We start from the raw sequence: 16,141 nt of genomic DNA, 5'->3' as shown, positions 1-16,141 counted from the left end.
GTTTGACCCCAGTACTCTTTCCTGCCATGGCAGCGGGTCGGACTACATGATCTACTCAGGTCCCTTCTGACCCTAGAAACTATGAAAGGCAGGGGGCTGAGGGAAAATTTCCGTCTGAAACCCTCCATGGACAGTCCCATGCCTCCAGTTAAAGCAGGTATATCTGTATGCTTGACCATTCCAATCATCCTCAATAGCCAGCTATGGTGCTATGAGAAGTAGGAGCTTAAGGTCCATGGTGGTCACACCCATCAAAGTGTTATAGCTCAAAAGCAGCACTCTGTTTCTGCACAAAGCCATTTGGAGCAAGCCGTTGTAAATCACAGAAAGCATGTAATGTGCTTCCTACGGTGGAGTTTTTGCAGCCCTTTTGCCAAAACTAAATGCAGAGTTGAGCGTTCTCAGCCATTGATAATATCTCTGCCTCTGATAACAGCAGAGTTGAACTGCTTTTTAGCTTATGGCCTTGGGACCTGCTGTGCCCTTTGCAGTTCCATCCAGTTGTTTCCCTAGCTCATTACCTTCTTGATTCAAGCTTCAGCTACTTCCTTCTCCCTCAAGACCTAATCTTAATGATTTGGGGAGGGGGGGAAATCCTTGCCCTAGTGTGATGCAAGAGGGAAATGGATGACAGACATCTACGGACAATGGATGTTGCTGCCCTCCCTCCCCATCTCACCTAATGGTTGTTGATGTGTTGAACAGGAGAGTGATGACAGAATTATTTTGTGCCCTGCAGGAATTACTAGTAGGTGGAAATATGCAGTCACCATATGCTACCTTTTAAATCCTGTCAGAGAAAAGAGGCTGGCACCATTCAGGTATAACTGTCCCCTACCAGGGCCTGTAAAGAATAATATACCAGGAACACTTCCAGATCTCTGGTATCAAAGGTGGCTGAGAGACCTATCAAAATCACATTTGTATATTTAACATTACTCCGTAGGCCAAAACAGGCCAAAGCTACTGCATTCCTGATGGTACATTACTGTCCAATTATGGCGCCTTTTTGAAAGGTCTTGTGTAGTGAGGAAACTGCCATGGTCTCTTAAGTTTTGCTGGTGCACCTTGCTAAGTGTGTGGAGGCAAAGTAGCTCAGGTGGACTGTGCTGCCTTGCTGCATTTCAGGTCTTTGCTATGTGCATGAGCAAGTCTACAAGGTGCAACTTCCAGCTGTATCAAGCCAACTAGATGTAGAGAGAAGCACTTTTTGGAAGTTCTCAAAGTATGAAGAAGTAGTTCTTCCAAAGCTCTGGGGAGCAGTGGGCCTATTTAAAACATGATGGATAACATTCCTACCCAGTCCAGCAATAGCATCAGAGCAAGAACAACTTATGTTTCCTCTGTTCAGGGATTTCTGGGGGCTGTTTTGTCCTCTGTCAAAGACTAGATTATTGCTGAGGGTATAACTCATACCCTTGCTCTCAATCCTTATCGACTATTTTCACAGGCATGCAGAATAGTTGGAGCACCAGAAACGCCTGTATTCTTCCCCTTATTTCCTGTTTCGGAAAACACCTTACCTCAAGGCTGACTGGGCACGGGGAGCAGCCAGTTATGTGGTATTGTGCCTTATCCTGACATGCCATTAGCTTTTGAGCCAATGCAGTAATGAATGAGTGGCCCTGGTTGCTGACATGTCAGGAGGACTGCAGCTTTTATACTGATCCTATGTCTCAATGCACAACAATTCCACAAGTCCTTAGAAAAATAAGACATAGGCTGTTTTCTTTCCCTTTACACACATGTGCGTACGCAGACACACTCTGAAACCCCCAGAACTGGCAGATTAGTGTTAAATATAGAAGCTTTTCATTAAAAAGCAGGGAAGAGCTAATAGCACCTCAGAGAGAGAATTCTGTAGCTGCTTTTGGTGACTAAAAGAAATAAGTGAGAGACTCCATTGTTAGCAGAGCTCTCTCTGATGACACCTGTGAGAGCTTAGTGGGGTGAAGAAACACAATGGGGTTGTGTAGCTGATGCTTCTTCCTGTTAACAAAACTTCCCAGATAATAGAGAGAGCCCAGAAATAGGACTGAAAGATGTTTTTTAATCTTCAAACTGAGCAAAAACATTGCAATGAACAGACAATTCACAGGGCAGAGAAGCATTGTACAGGAGAAACTGGGTCTGCAAATCAAAAGATTTTTCCACTGTGGGGAATGTGGAGAAGTCATGTGTGGGTAGGGGAAAGAGTACGAGGGGTGTTGCGGCCTGATAACGGTCGGCCGGATCTGAGAGAAGGTTCTAGAGATTTCTCGGTTAGATTGTGGAGAAGGTTTCTTTAAACCGTGTTTAACAACAAAGAGATAGTTACAAATAACAATAAAACACAAAATGTGACTATAACATACCATAACACCACAAACATAAACATATATCAGTGGCACTTATCGGTCAGAGCCGGTTGCCAAGCGTGCGCACTTTCTGTCTAAATAGGCTTTGTTAGCCTCTCACAAGTCAGGCGTTCCCTAGTTTGTGAGCTGACTCTGGCCTGTGAGGCATGGTCCAGTGCAATCCTCGTCACGACCTCTGTCTCTGACTGATCGAGTCAAAAGTGATGGTCCCAGTGTCAATCTCGAATGTCTCCACTGCTGTTTGGGTGCACTGTGACTTTATACTGTTGGCTGAGCCACTCACAGTCTTAGGTTTTGAATCATGCCCTTATTTGGAAGATGCCATCCCTTATGGATACAAGCCTCAGAAAGCATGCATCATCACTTAAGAGACAATACATAGTGGTTTACCTGCAAGACTGAGCTATGGAAATTCCCCAAACCCCACTGGGAATTTCCCCACAGAGGGGATCCAGTGAGATGTAGCAGGGTGAAAGGAGGCCTGGCAGGCCAGACTCCTGGAGATTTATGAGTGAGAGCTGCAGAATCAGGACCACAGAAGTCCAGGTGATCTGGCACAAACCAGAGGGGGGACTTCCAAGCTGTGAAAGAAGGCCAGGTCATCTGGAATGGCCTTACTAATGGGTGAGAAGACTGCAGGAGGAACAAAATTCTCTTCCTTGAAGAAGGCTAGGCAGAAAATATTCAGGACTCGAGTTAGCATTCAGGTATATAGACCCTCAAAAGTAAGAAAAAAGGTATAAGACCAGGGGTCCTGAGAAAAGGTTTAGCACAGACCTTTCTACCTGGAGATTCACTCTTTATAGTAGTTAGAAGGTATCCTGCATGGAAAGATATAGATGTCAATGAAGGGAGAGAGCATATTCAGTTGTCACCATGATGGCTCTGGCTTTGGTCTCCTTGGAAAGCAAGTAAAAGGCTGAAGTGGGACTGTCACCAGAGCTAGTGGATTTCCATTGAGTTTCTTGGAGCCTGCACTCCTTGCCCCCTCCCCTCTTATTCTTCAGATATAGCTGATTAATACGCACATTTCTGTGTCGCACATGAATGGGTTTTGGAGTATGTCAGTTGTGTGAGAAAAATTGATAGTGTGGGCTGTAGAGCATGGCAGCTGGAATCTCTCCTACTAGAGCTGCAGTTCTTAGTTATAGGAGATTTGCTAAATCCTGGCTCAGCTAAGAGGCATTTCCTATGCCTCTTTTCAGTTCCCTTCTCGTTCTATTCTGCTCAGGTTCTCAGAGCATGGGCATCACCATCGCATGACCCTGAGAAGAGCTTAAATAGCACTCACCTTATTTGCATGTGGATAGAAAATGTGCACATGGCAATATGACCCCCAGCACTCCTAACCTTTTCCCTCAAAAGGGCACACCTCGCTTCAGCAGCTACTGGGGGCAACAGTTGGTTCCAGGGCTTGTCCATTCACCTTGCCCATCTCTGCAAGTAGAGGCAGTGGTGGGTCACCCATTGCATTCATAGATTGCCAGCTTATCTTTCAACTAGTAATGAGCAAAAAATCTTCATTCTCTCCTGCTCAGACCGGTTTGTAGAAGGACAACCTGGCTACTTCTGCTTTTGGGGAAAGCAGGTTTCCAGTGGGACTCACATCCTTTTTCTTGATAGAGTACTCTAAGTGCGAAGTCTCAGTTCCAAGCAATCCAACACAAAGTAAGAATGACATTCCTATAGTCTTATTGTCTCTGACTGGATCTATCTTAGTGGAAAGGGTAAAGGAATAGAGGAATGTGTTTACTTGAAAGACAGTCCCCTCCTTGAGGCACAGGGTCTTCAATCCTCTACTTCAAACCAGCTTACTTTGGTTGCAGTTCCAGTGTGCTGCGCACATTCTTCTCAGTATGTGCCATGCTCCTGCCCAATTCCAGAATCCTTATAGCAGAGGAATCGGTCTTTATAAATTGGGGCTCCCTCACAACCTTTGCTCAGATGATATTGGCCAGAATTCACAGACATGTCTAGATGCCTTATTCACCTTTCAATGGCAAGTTGGGTGCCAAAAAGGAGTTAGGCCTGTAAGGACTTTATAAATCTGGCCCTTGGTCTCTCTGATGCCCATCTGCACAATGCAGTTATTAGCAGTCATTGGCCTCTCAGTGGTGTGTGAGGCTAAATGCATTTAAGATTTTGAAATCCATGGGTAACAGGACCATCTAAAGTAGAAAGATGTGGTCTGTAGGATCTCTTTGCTACTGGAAGTTTGATTCATCCTCCTCAGGCAGGAAAGCACACATGTATAGAGAAGGCTGTGCTGTCATCAGACACTGGTTTCAATGCCTGGATTGGAGATGCTTGGCTTTTGGCCGAGGCTCCTCAGGGAGTTGGCAGCAAGAGAAGAAGAGTGGGCACCAGATTTCTAATTAATGGACAGTCCGTCTGCTGCCTTTGATTTCCACGTCTCTGGAGAGAGGCAGGATCAGTGGCCTATGAGAGCTCCTCGTCTGTTTAGACCCCTCTTTAAAACTTCTAAATATAAAATAATCTGGAGATGCTTTGATAATTCTCAAAAGAAACTGAAACGGAAAAGCCTTTGAGCTGCTTATACAAGAAAACCCCCTGCAAAGTCTGGCAGCAGGTGATTCTCTGAAAGGTCTTAGTTCGCAGGAGATGGCAACACTTTTGCTTCCTAGAGTCCCTGTCACAGACAAGAGAAGAAGGGTTCAGGATCATTTGTAGGCTATAGCTGGTACAAGGCTTGTCAACATGTGAATTTTCCATTCATGTCTTTATAATTCTTCATTTACCCCATGACAGCAGCCAGAACCTCCCAGTCTTGCTATCTTGCTTTTCTCCTCATGCATGACTTGTTTCTGCTGCCCCTCTTTCCCACCCCCTGCAGTCAAGTATGCTTTCCATGCATGTATGCAAAATCATAAATACCTTCTGGCAGAGGCCACCTGTGGGTACACAGAGTGTGAATGTGCCTTTTACCCTGGAATGTCAAACAAGAGAAATGGCTGTCGGTATGACCTCCAAAACCCTAGGAACAGGAGTGAGAACATGCCACTTGTATGTCATCTTTCAAAGTGATTGATGCTCCCCTGATCCCTGCAGGGTGACAGAAAGCATTGCCAGGAAGATTCCTAAGTTTTGCAGGGAACACTTGGATCATCCAAAGAAGGCGGAAGGTGCCCAGGTGGCTGCATGTGGCTGGCTGCCTTAGCATCACCTGGGAGGACTCCATGGCAACTTGAGCATGGCCAGATATGATCTGAGCAGTGCCCATGGTGCTCTGTGGTACAGTGGAGCATGCGTAATTGTGAGCAGTACCAGACTGACTCTATGGTGGGTACAGTGCATGCAGGCTAAAGCACAGACTACAGCCAGCTGAATCAAAGTGAGAGACTCTCTCCCTTCTCCCCAACCCAGAGGGTTTCCATAGCAATGAGAAGGTGTTAGTGACAGAATCAGGCAGAAGATCGGGTGGATGTAAAGGTTTTTTCTACTACCTATTCAAGATGATCTACACAGATTAGCTGGTCTCGCACTTTTTTCTTGCAAGGGGCCTCCATGAGCTAGACTGGTTTAACTCATTTTCATAGACATTAGGGCTGGAAGGGACCTCGGGAGATCATCGAGTCCAGCTGGGTTCCATTTTATTTCTAGACAGACTTAGGCCGATGGGGCCAGATTGTGGTTTTAACTCTGCCTGCCTTACTCAGCTCCTGGATAATCATGGCAGCTTTAAGCCACCATCTGTAAGTCCCTGAGCTGGACAGGCAGAGTACATTTATGCTTCTAGTGCTCTCAGCTGCTAAAACAATCCCTTGGTACCACTGGTGTCAAGTGCGTGCAATGTAGAGCAGCCCCCAGGCTGTTGTAGTTTACACCAAGACCATCAGGGATGGGACAGATAAACCTGTTAACTCATTGGGAGACTTATTTGAAAAGCCCTCTAAGACTTAGAAAAATAAGGTTTCAGCAAATTTAATTTAACACTCCATCAACCCCCCACCAAGTATGTTCCCAAGGCTCTCCACAGAGGAGGAATTCTATGTTATACTTGACTTCTTTCTCCTGTCTACCCAGTCTCTGTGTCCATCCCCACTCTTTATATTGTGTTTCTTGTCTGTGAATTCATAAATTAAGGTTTGGCCTTGGTGGGAGGCATATTTAGATTTCAAAGAGGACTTTTATCTCATGATGGTGGAGGGAGGAAGGGAGAGAGACATTGGGAGACACGAGACAAGACTGCAATGTAAGAGAAAAAGGTGAAATGCTCTGCAAAGTTTTGGGTATCAAGGCCATCCAGCACAACCACAGCTATGAGGGGCTTCAGGGTAAGGTGAGGGGGCTACAAATGATATTTCATAGATTTCATAGACGTTAGGGCTGGAAGGGACCTCAGGAGATCATCGAGTCCAGCCCCCTGCCCAAAGGGCAGGAAGTCAGCTGGGGTCATAGGATCCCAGCAAGATAAGCTTCCAATTTACTCTTGAAGGTGTTCAATGTAGGTGCTTGAACCACCTCCGCTGGCAGACTGTTCTAGACCTTGGGGGCTTGGACAGTAAAGAAATTCTTCCTTCTGTCCATATGGATATGGATGTGAACACAGCTGTGTGGATGCTGGATTCTTCAGTTTGGTGGCCAAACCCAAAACATTAATAAAATCCATTTTATTTATCCCAAAGCAGAAAATGTTAAGGTTCTGTAAGCTAAAACAAAAATAAACACCTCCCCCCTTAAAAATATTAATTTCAGCAACCTCGAACCAACCATTTCATTTTGGGTTATTTATGATTTTATTTGTTTTAATTTAGATCATTTTCAAAATGAAAAAAGTTTCAAAATGAAAAATCAAAGCCATTTGTTTTGAATATATCTACTGGTAAATTAAACATTTTGAAATATCCAACCATGTTTTTCCCCATTCCTCAAATAAAAGTAGTAACTGATCTGAATGAGCAAATAGTTTAAGTCCTCTCAAAATGGATTTTTCAGTGATTTTTCTTTATGCTAAGGAAAAAAATTGCCTGGCTCTAAATGTAATGCAAAAGAATGTGAAGCAAGAACATGCTGAAATGTGTTGGTTTTAGGGGCCTGATACCCGAGTTCCACAGAGCATTGTGAAAGCCCCAGTCCCTTCCATCCCCACCGCCCTTAAGTCCCTGGGGATGGGAGATGGAAAGGAAATCTGGTTGACCTCCAATCCTTGACTACATTCAAACCTTTTCCTTGAATAAATGTTTTTGATACTGCCAACTGTAGGGGAAGGGGTTGCACACCTGAGCTTCAACATCATGTTGGGTAGGAGAGAAATGGGCTGTGTATGTCACCTATCACTTCAACAGATTCAAGGGGCTACCTGCCTACTGAAGTAGTGACTCTGAAGAGCTGGCAATAAAGCTATTATTTTAGTGTCCCTTTAAAAGGCCCACAACATGTGGACCAGCAAAAGGCTCCTCAGTTCGTCAGGAGCTTCAAAGCTTCCTGAGACCTCAGGGGACTTCCCTTCTGACCCACACTGATTTATAAGTCCACCCTCATCTCCTCAGTATTAAATGCAAGAGGTTTGGAAAAAGAGGGAGTGCCAAGCTGTGCAGGTGCATGCTTGGCCAGGAGCCATGGTGCTTCTGATAGTCTGGGCCCAAACAGATCCTAGACATCTCTGACTCTGTGTTTCTGCCAGGTTTTCCTCAGTCAGAGGAAGCAGCAGGGAGCCAGTACCACGTTGTAGCTGCCCTGGTCAATGGACAGGTCGTTTGAAGTTTTCCAGAATCACCCAGTGAGAAGAGAACAGATCTTGTAGTGCCTGGAATGAATGTGTTCCCAGGGAGCTGCTCACAGGCCTAGGAGGGCCTCACTGCTCATCCTTATGGAGTGGTGGCTGTTTCGTGGCACATCTTCAGCCTTTGCATGTGTCCAGCCAGAAAGAAATGCTGATTTGGGTCCAACTGTGGGCTTGCCCAGACTGGTAATGCAGTGGGGGCCAACTTCTTTGGCAAGTACATGATAAGGTAAATCTCAAACCCTCCCTGAGTACCTTTCCAACCCCCTTCCCATACCCAGTCGGTTGCTCTGCTTTCTGCTCCCTGCTCTGTTTGCTGCTACTTTCCTAATCTGCCACATGCCACACAGAGGCTGCCCTTGCCACTTGCACCGTATGTGCAGTGGACTGGCCACCCCTGCTGCAGTGACTCCCCCCCTATTTGTCTCAGCTGTGTTCCCTCATCAGAGGCACAAATTGGTAACTACAGGCTGTTGCTATTCTTTGTGCCCTGAGAACCCCCATCTCCAAAGTAAGGCACTTGATTAATTTTTCTTCTAGCCTAAGCAGAGTATTGTGAAAGGTGGAAAGATATCCCAGCCCCCTGAACAACTCAGACCGAAAGAATGCTGCTACCCTAGAGTATGTTGCAATAGGACAGTCTCCTCTCTCCATTCAAAGGTTAATATGCTGGGAACCCAGGATCTGCAACCCATCTCTCTCTGGCTCCAACACCATTGTTGGGGGAGTAATGCAGGGATCCTTTTGCTCCAAAAAAACCAGGGGCAGCAGCAGGAATGGTATCTTCATAACAGTTTGAATGGGAAACTGTGGAACAAGGATTCATCCACAAACTGGACTCCATTAGGTATAGTTTGAACAGGGACTAGGGATTCTTATCTCATTATCTGGATTGGTTTTTGTAACCCCTTTGTTCCTATGGGTTTAATGTTTGTTTGCGGGGTGGGGTGGGAGGGGGAGCTTTGCCAGCTGCAGGGGCACATGGAGGGTTCGGGACCTATCTGGATCCCTGCATAACAAATACAGCTGTGCCCCAGTCGCATGGGGCTTGGGTTAGAACCTGATCTCCATGTGGCTAGGAAAGCTGTCCTTGCTCAGCTAGGATGCTGTCTAGCAGTCATGTGGGGATTGGAGACTCCAGATTCTCATGTAGCTGGCAGGCAGCATCCTGGCTGAGCAAAGATGACTCTCTGGGCCTTGTGGGGATCGGAACTGGCCCCCTGGCTGCTGCAGGGGGGCAAAGCAGGGCAGGAACAGTCCTGGACTAGGCTGCTCCTGTCAGGTGCAGTTTGCTCCTGATGGGAGTTCACATGTAGACGTGCACCCCAAAACACTTTAATGAGCCTGAATTTTCTGTGAAGAAAATTCAGGTGCATTAACTGCATGTGTAGATGTGCCCTATCTTTCTCTCCGTCCCTCCTTCTTTTCTTTTGTATTTTAATTGCTCTCTCCTCCTTAGTATCTTCTTTCTTCACATCTTTTCACAGCATCTAATGGAGTGAGCTTTAGCTCAAGAAATCTTGTGCGCTCTCTCTCTCTCTATATATATATATATTTTATTTATTTAGTCTATAAAGTTGCATATGTACCCTGGCCTCTGACTGATTTCAAAATAACATGGCTAACTATCTCTAACTACCTATGTTTCCTTCAAAGAAATAGCAGGAACTCTTTCTTTGCACACAGAGGCATGACTAGCAGAAGGGCTGCCAGTAGCTGTCAGTGGATATGGGGGAGCCAGGTCTGATGGTTTTCTTGGTAATCACAAGGGCTAGAAACTCACTTTTTTTTTTAAATGAAAGATGTAATAAGTTGATTCAAAGAACTGTGAGTCTGCACCTTCATCTTTCAATCCCTGCAGCTGAAACAGGCTGTGGTGGCCCCCCTCACAGCCAGTCAAAAGAACTTGCAGTGGGTAATGCAGGGAACTTCCCCCTTTGGGCCAAGTGAGCTGACCTCTCAGGCTTCCCAAGCACTGAGGGAAGTTCAGTCCCAGACTCAAGTCCTGTTTTCTGTCCCTGAGTTGGGATCTTGGCTCTTTTCTTCCTCACAACTTCTCCTGTTGCCTTTTGGTGTTTCTGGGGAGCTGGGAGTGATTGCATGGAAACCTGATCCCTGCTTTTCAAAGACAACACTACACATCACCCTCAACAAATAGTTGGTTGTCAGAAGAAGCTTACAATATTAGTGCATAATGTAAGTGGAAGTAATGTGGAAAGGATCAAAGCTTCCAAGGCCACCTGTGCATAGGGTGACCATTCATCCCAGTTTGGCCAGGCAGTCCTGGATTTTGTGGGCCGTCCCAGCATCCTTGCTGGTTGGTGAAACAGAAGTCTCAAATTGGTGCCACCCCTCCTGCGTGTGCCTGGCTCGGCTCCTCCTGAGCAGCTGCTGGAGGTGAGAGGCAGCCTGGGCTGGTCGCTGCTCCTTCTGTCTGGGGTGGGGAGCAGTCAGTGTCCCAGATTTCCTTTAATATAGTCATCCAACCTCTACAGAAAAGGGAAGCAGTGCAAGGACTCCATGGCTTGCCCAGGCAGTGGCTATCGCAGGATTGCTATTTCTAATGGAAATGTCTTGTGCAGTTTTTAGTGCCTCCCAAGAAGCTTGTCCCAGGGGTTCTGCCACAGTTAATGTCCAAGCTTCTCAACATTATCAACAGAGATCAGTCTATTGGTGTCAGCTGAGGCTTGTCTGGGCAGGGAGGGGAGTGTCTTTATCCCAGTATTTGTTGGAAGAAAGGATTGATCTAGGCTTTGTTTCTGAGGATGGATGGAGCCAGCACACTCCACAGCTTGCAGGCCTCTGCTGTGAGATGTAAGCATGATGGAAGGCAGAGGATAGCAGGCCCATCGCAGCCTCGCTGACCTGCTTCTGTCACATTCCTTAGACACATGGAGGCAGCTCCCTTTGGAGGCTTTGGCAGTGATTACAGGAATTGAGTCTCAGAAGGGCCAGCAGAAGAAGAAAATGTTCTTCATCTTAATTGCCGCCTCCATCCTTCCTGCATGGCCTGGAGAAGCTGATATTTAACCAAAGTCAAAACATCCAAACAGTTCAACCCGGGGTGTTTACACTGGAGCTGCTCACAGAGCTGCCATTTCCATTCAGCAATGTTCTCTGTCTTTAGGACAGACTCTGCTGTGGGGCTGCCCTTGCTCATGTGGCCAGAAGGAGCCATCTGGGGCGGCTTCTCTCCTCCTAGTGTTCAGGGAAGGTGGGAGGGGAAAGGCCACTGTAGAGGCTCAGGAGTTTCTTTCCTGGGAAGAGAAGTTGGTGCATTCCAAAAGCTAAATAATTTGGTTCCCAGAAGGATCTGTTTTAAGGCAGCAATAATCACCCTAGGAGAGAGGGGGTGACTCCTTGAGAGATAGAAATAGGCTCCCTTGACAAAATCCCTTTTTCCTCTCTTTTAATTGTTGCCAGCATAGATGCCTGAAAGACACTTTCCAGGCAAATTGGTGTCCCACAGGCAAAAGGAAAATGGAGTCATTAAAGCAGAAATATGCCAGTTGGAGTGAAATGCCTCATCATCCAGCCTGTTGCCAAATAAGCTTAAACCTCTACATGGGAGGGCAGTCTTGGATGAGCTGGAATCGATTTCTATCTGCCTCTGTCTTCATCTACCATTTGCATGGGCAACTCTGAGCCAATGCCTATGTGGCTTGTAGCCAGGCTGCCTTGAATTGATCTTCTCAGGTTTTGTAAGATAAGCAGGTTTGGATAGAGACTGTCCAGTGAGAATCCAGTTTGCTGGAGGAAGTATTACTGATAGTGGTGAGACTCCTCCCTGTGGGGCAGTATTCGAGCGGTACCACAGACTGGTACAAGACTTGCCTGTTGGAGATTAAATAAACTATGTCTCTGAGCAACTGTGGCTGTTAAAGTTCTCATGGAACTTTGGGTGTGCTTCCGGGTGCGAGGAGGAGTATAAGTGGGGACTGAACAGTCCCTTTAATGGCAAGTGAAAGGTGGAATAATGAAAACAATCTCTAGCTCCTGAGATTGAGACATGAGTGAGTTATTCCCCTTTAGGAGAGATGAGTGGGCACAGGGACAGGATACTGGTTTCTTGTCTAGTTTATTGACAAGTGTGTGTATTCTTCAATGGAGAGATTAGATAGCAAAAGGAAATTGCAGTTTCTAGCTCCCATATATCATAACCCCTTTCAGAATCCGCTCCAGCACAGCAGCCCTATGTTCAGGATCCAGCCACACTGCTGCTCTGTCTGCAACTTCTCCATAGATGCTGCTTTCTGCTGCCTGGATTTCTGTCATTTAACTCCCTTGTGCCCCAAATTCATCAAAATCCCTTTAAGGGCCTGTGTCTGGGATGAAATCAGTCACATTGCTCAGACTCACTGCTTGAGTCAGTGACAGTCTGTCTAGGGAATTTTTGTCTTGACAACAGAGTCATGTGTGGCTTGTGCATGTGAGACAATAGGCTTACTAAATACAGTACCAAACAACAGTCATTGTCTCATTGTATTGATTAAGTGACTTAGCAGTTGGTCATTAAGCCTGTTAGCATACCAGGAGGCCTGCAGCAAATTTTGCTCTGTGCAGGGGTGGGGGAAGAGGGGCAAACGGGAAGGAGGGAAGACTTCTCAACTGTGCTGTATTTCAAGAAATTCATTATTTTCATATCTTCATCACCTTTGCTCCCTGCAGTTTAGTGGAAGGAGGAGATAGGGGAAGGGAGGGACAAGACCAGCAGAAAAGTGAGTATGTACAAGGAATGTGTGTCTGAAATAGTAAAAGATAGAAAGCAACCAGCAGAGGTAAATCCAGCTGAATTTGTAAATCCCTACAGGGACAGGAGGAATCTGCAGACAGGCTCCTCTGAAGTGGCTTGCTCTAGAGGACATATTACCAGTGCAACAAGCATGACACAAGGGCTGAAGAAGCTAGGCTGTGCAGAAAGGTGAAGGGGGCTGGGCTAATGCTCCATAGAAAGCAAGGACTTGTCTACATTGCAAAATGTAAACCTGTTCTAACACCTGAGCTAGGTACAGATGTTCAAAAAGCCTGAGGCAAAACTGATCTAAGTTACACAGTTTTTTGTAAGTTTCATAGTAGGTAGGGTTGGAAGGGACCTAAGCAGGTCATCAAATCCAACCACCTGCCATGGGCAGGCAAGAGTACTGGGGTCAAATGACTCCAGCAAGGTGTCTATCTAGCCTCCTTCTAAAGACCCCCAGGGTAGGAGCGAGGACAACTTCCCTTAGAAGTTGGTTCCAGATCCTAGCCACCCTGACTGTGAAGTAGTGCTTCCTGATTTCCAGCCTGAATCAACTCTCAGTCAACTTATGGCTGTTATTCCTTGTTACTCCCAGTAGTGCTCTGGGGAATAGGGAGTCTCCCACTGCCTGCTGGTCTCTCTTGGCCAGTTTATAGATGGCCACCAGATCCCCTCTCAGCCTTCTCTTGTGGAGGCTGAACAGGTTCAGGTCTCATAGCCTCTCCTTATAGGGCCTGCCCTGCTGCCCCCTGATCATGCGAGTGGCCCTCCTGTGGACCCTCTCAATGTTGTCCACATCCTCTTGAAGTGCAGTGCCCAGAACTGGATGCAGCACTCCAACTGTGGCCTGACCAATGTCATATAGAGGGGGAGATCACCTCCTTGGACCTGCTCATGATGCATCTGTGGATGCATGACAAGGTGCAGTTAGCCTTCCTGACTGCGTCCCCACGTTGGCGGCCCATGTTTATCTTGGAGTCAAAATGACTCCAAGATCCTTTTCTGCCTCTGTGCTGACGAAAAGGGAATTCCCCAGCCTGTTGGTGTGCTGCTGGTTCTTTCTCCCCAGGTGCAGTTACCTGCACTTGTCAGTATTGAATCCCATCTTGTTCTCATCTGCCCACCCCTGTAACCTGTCCAGATCAAATTGCAACCTGTCCCTCCCTTCCAGCATGCCCACTTCTCCCCACATCTTAGTGTCATCCGCAAACTTGAACAAGGTGCTTTTCACCCCCTTGTCCAAGTTGCTGATAAAGATGTTGAACAGTGCAGGCCCGAGGATCGAGCCCTGAGGGACCCCACTGCCCACATCCCTCCAGTTGAAAATGACCCATCCACCACCACTCTCTGGGTGCGACCCTCCAGCCAGCGACCCATCTGACTGTGTAGGCATCGACACCACAATCTCCTAATTTTTTAACAAGAATGGGGTGAGAGACAGTGTTGAAGGCCTTCCTAAAGTCCAGAAAGACTACGTCTGCCATGACACCTGCATCCAAGGATCTTGTGACCTGGTCATAGAAAGCCACCAAGTTGGTCTGACAGGACCTGCCTCTATTGAACCCATGTTGGTTACCCCTAAGCATACACTCCCCTGCTTGCCCCTCGCAGATGTGCACCTGGATAATTTTCTCAAAGAGCTTCCCCAGGACGGAGGTAAGAGTAACTGGCCTATAATTTCCTGGGTCCTCCTTCCTCTCTTTTTTGAAAATGGGGACCACATTGGCCCTTTTCCAGTCCTCTGGCACCTCGCCAGAGCACCACAAGTGCTCGTAAAGCTGTACCATGGGTCCCGCAATGACCTCTGCTAATTCCTTCAGCACTCTGGGGTGGAGATCGTCTAATGGTGTAGTCTAGATCGGTAGTGAACAAAAACAAAACACACGTTCACTGGGGGATGGGGGGAGGGAGAGTGCAAACTTTAGACCGGGTTCTGTCATCTTTAAACCAGTTTATGTGTGCAGAACTTCTGTTGTATTACTGGTATAGACCAGTCTCCAATAATTTATACTGGTAAAAGAGTAATGTCTGTACCTGGCCTGGGTGGTAGCTCTGAGAGAACTGCAGTGTGCTTCTATCTTTGGCTCTTACATGTTTCATGCTAGCCAGAAGAAGCATCATGAGCCCGTGGAAACTTGGAAGGTGACCGGTGACCGAGGGCTGGTTTACAAAGAGTTAACCTTCTAACTCCTTTGTATCAGAAGGGGACTGAAATAACCAGCAAGGCTGAGGTAAAGTCAGCTGCTCTGCACTAAACAGTACAAAGTCAGCTCTCTGGGCACCCCTTGGGCTACAGTTTCCTAAGAGATAAAGCTCTGCCCCAGGCATTTTCTTTTTTTACTCCAACTTTGAGTCCTGTAAAACCTTAATCGAAAATACTCACCCTGACTCGGCTTATTATGGGGCTAGGTTGAGAGCTACTGGGACTCCAGGCTGGGGAATGGTAAAGGAAGAAGGTTTGGAAACGGGGTAAGAGTCACCTCACAGAGTGGAGCTGACAGCACTTTCCCCTGGCGGAGTCTGCTGAGGCTGTGGCAATTCCAGAACCCAGAGCAAAGCAGGGGGAAATTGGACAGAAGAGCTGAAAGTGCTGCCTGCTTGTTTCTTGGTACTGCTGCCTTGCAAAGGCTTTCAGAATAAATGCTGGTGGTTCTGACATTTAGAAAAGATTAAAAATTGTTGCAGGCTCTTCTGGAACATTTTAGAAGGTGAAGTTATTGATTTGAAAACTCAACTTCAGTTTTGTAACGGAGGCATAATTTCCTTTGTTTCCCCTCCCAGATGCCAGATCTGAGGCCCTGCTTTGCAGCCAGGATGATCTGCCTGCTTTAGTCCTACATGTCGTGTCAAAATGCTAGGGACATGGAGTGTGAGGTGTGCACTTGAACTCTGCCTCCAAAACTGTAGAGAAACCAGAAAAAACCCCCACATTACTGGGAGCCTCGAGTATGTGCTAAAGAGCTGGTGGCTGGATGCAGCAGTGCTGTCTATACACATTCAGTAATCCTGAATCAGACACCAAAAGTCAAGAGACTTAAAAACAAATTGTTATGGGGCAGGGTCTTTATTTGACTTATGGTTTGAGGATTGCTGGAGTCCCCTCCCAGGCTTTTCTCCCCTGCCACAGAGGGGTAAAGCTACTAGAGATTTATTTTCTTTTGTCACAAGGCAAAAGTCCCAGAGTAGCTGATGCATGGTAGAAGCCTAACCTCATTTAGACTTAGATAGCTTGTTTGTGTAGCCATGTCCTTCACAGAATCATAGAAGTAGGGTCGGAAGGGACCTTGTAGATCTTCAAGTCCG

The 16,141-nt window shown here is 46.6% G+C and overlaps 1 protein-coding gene and 1 long non-coding RNA gene across 2 annotated transcripts in view; one reads left to right on the top strand and one right to left on the bottom strand.

Annotated features, from left to right (window-relative positions):
• Nucleotides 1-1,349: 1,349 nt before the first annotated feature.
• Nucleotides 1,350-16,141, bottom strand: part of LOC109321254 — a 23,449-nt gene continuing 8,657 nt past the window's right edge. The window contains exons 2-3 of the long non-coding RNA XR_002104011.1: nt 12,156-12,161; nt 1,350-3,699 (exon numbers count right to left, since the gene is read on the bottom strand). This is a non-coding gene — a long non-coding RNA (uncharacterized LOC109321254). The remainder of the gene's footprint in view (nt 3,700-12,155; nt 12,162-16,141) is intronic.
• Nucleotides 6,905-16,141, top strand: part of SYNDIG1L (synapse differentiation inducing 1 like) — an 83,477-nt gene continuing 74,240 nt past the window's right edge. Inside the window, exon 1 of the mRNA XM_019551794.1 lies at nt 6,905-8,611. Coding sequence (XP_019407339.1) covers nt 8,440-8,611 — 172 coding nt within the window. The 5' untranslated portion in view covers nt 6,905-8,439. The remainder of the gene's footprint in view (nt 8,612-16,141) is intronic.

This window comes from Crocodylus porosus, unplaced genomic scaffold (genome assembly GCF_001723895.1).
Source record: "Crocodylus porosus isolate Cpor-Errol unplaced genomic scaffold, CroPor_comp1, whole genome shotgun sequence".
Classification (NCBI taxonomy): Eukaryota; Metazoa; Chordata; order Crocodylia; family Crocodylidae; genus Crocodylus; species Crocodylus porosus.
The sequence above is the reverse complement of the archived record's forward strand: the minus strand, read 5'-3'. Positions and strand labels throughout refer to the sequence as shown.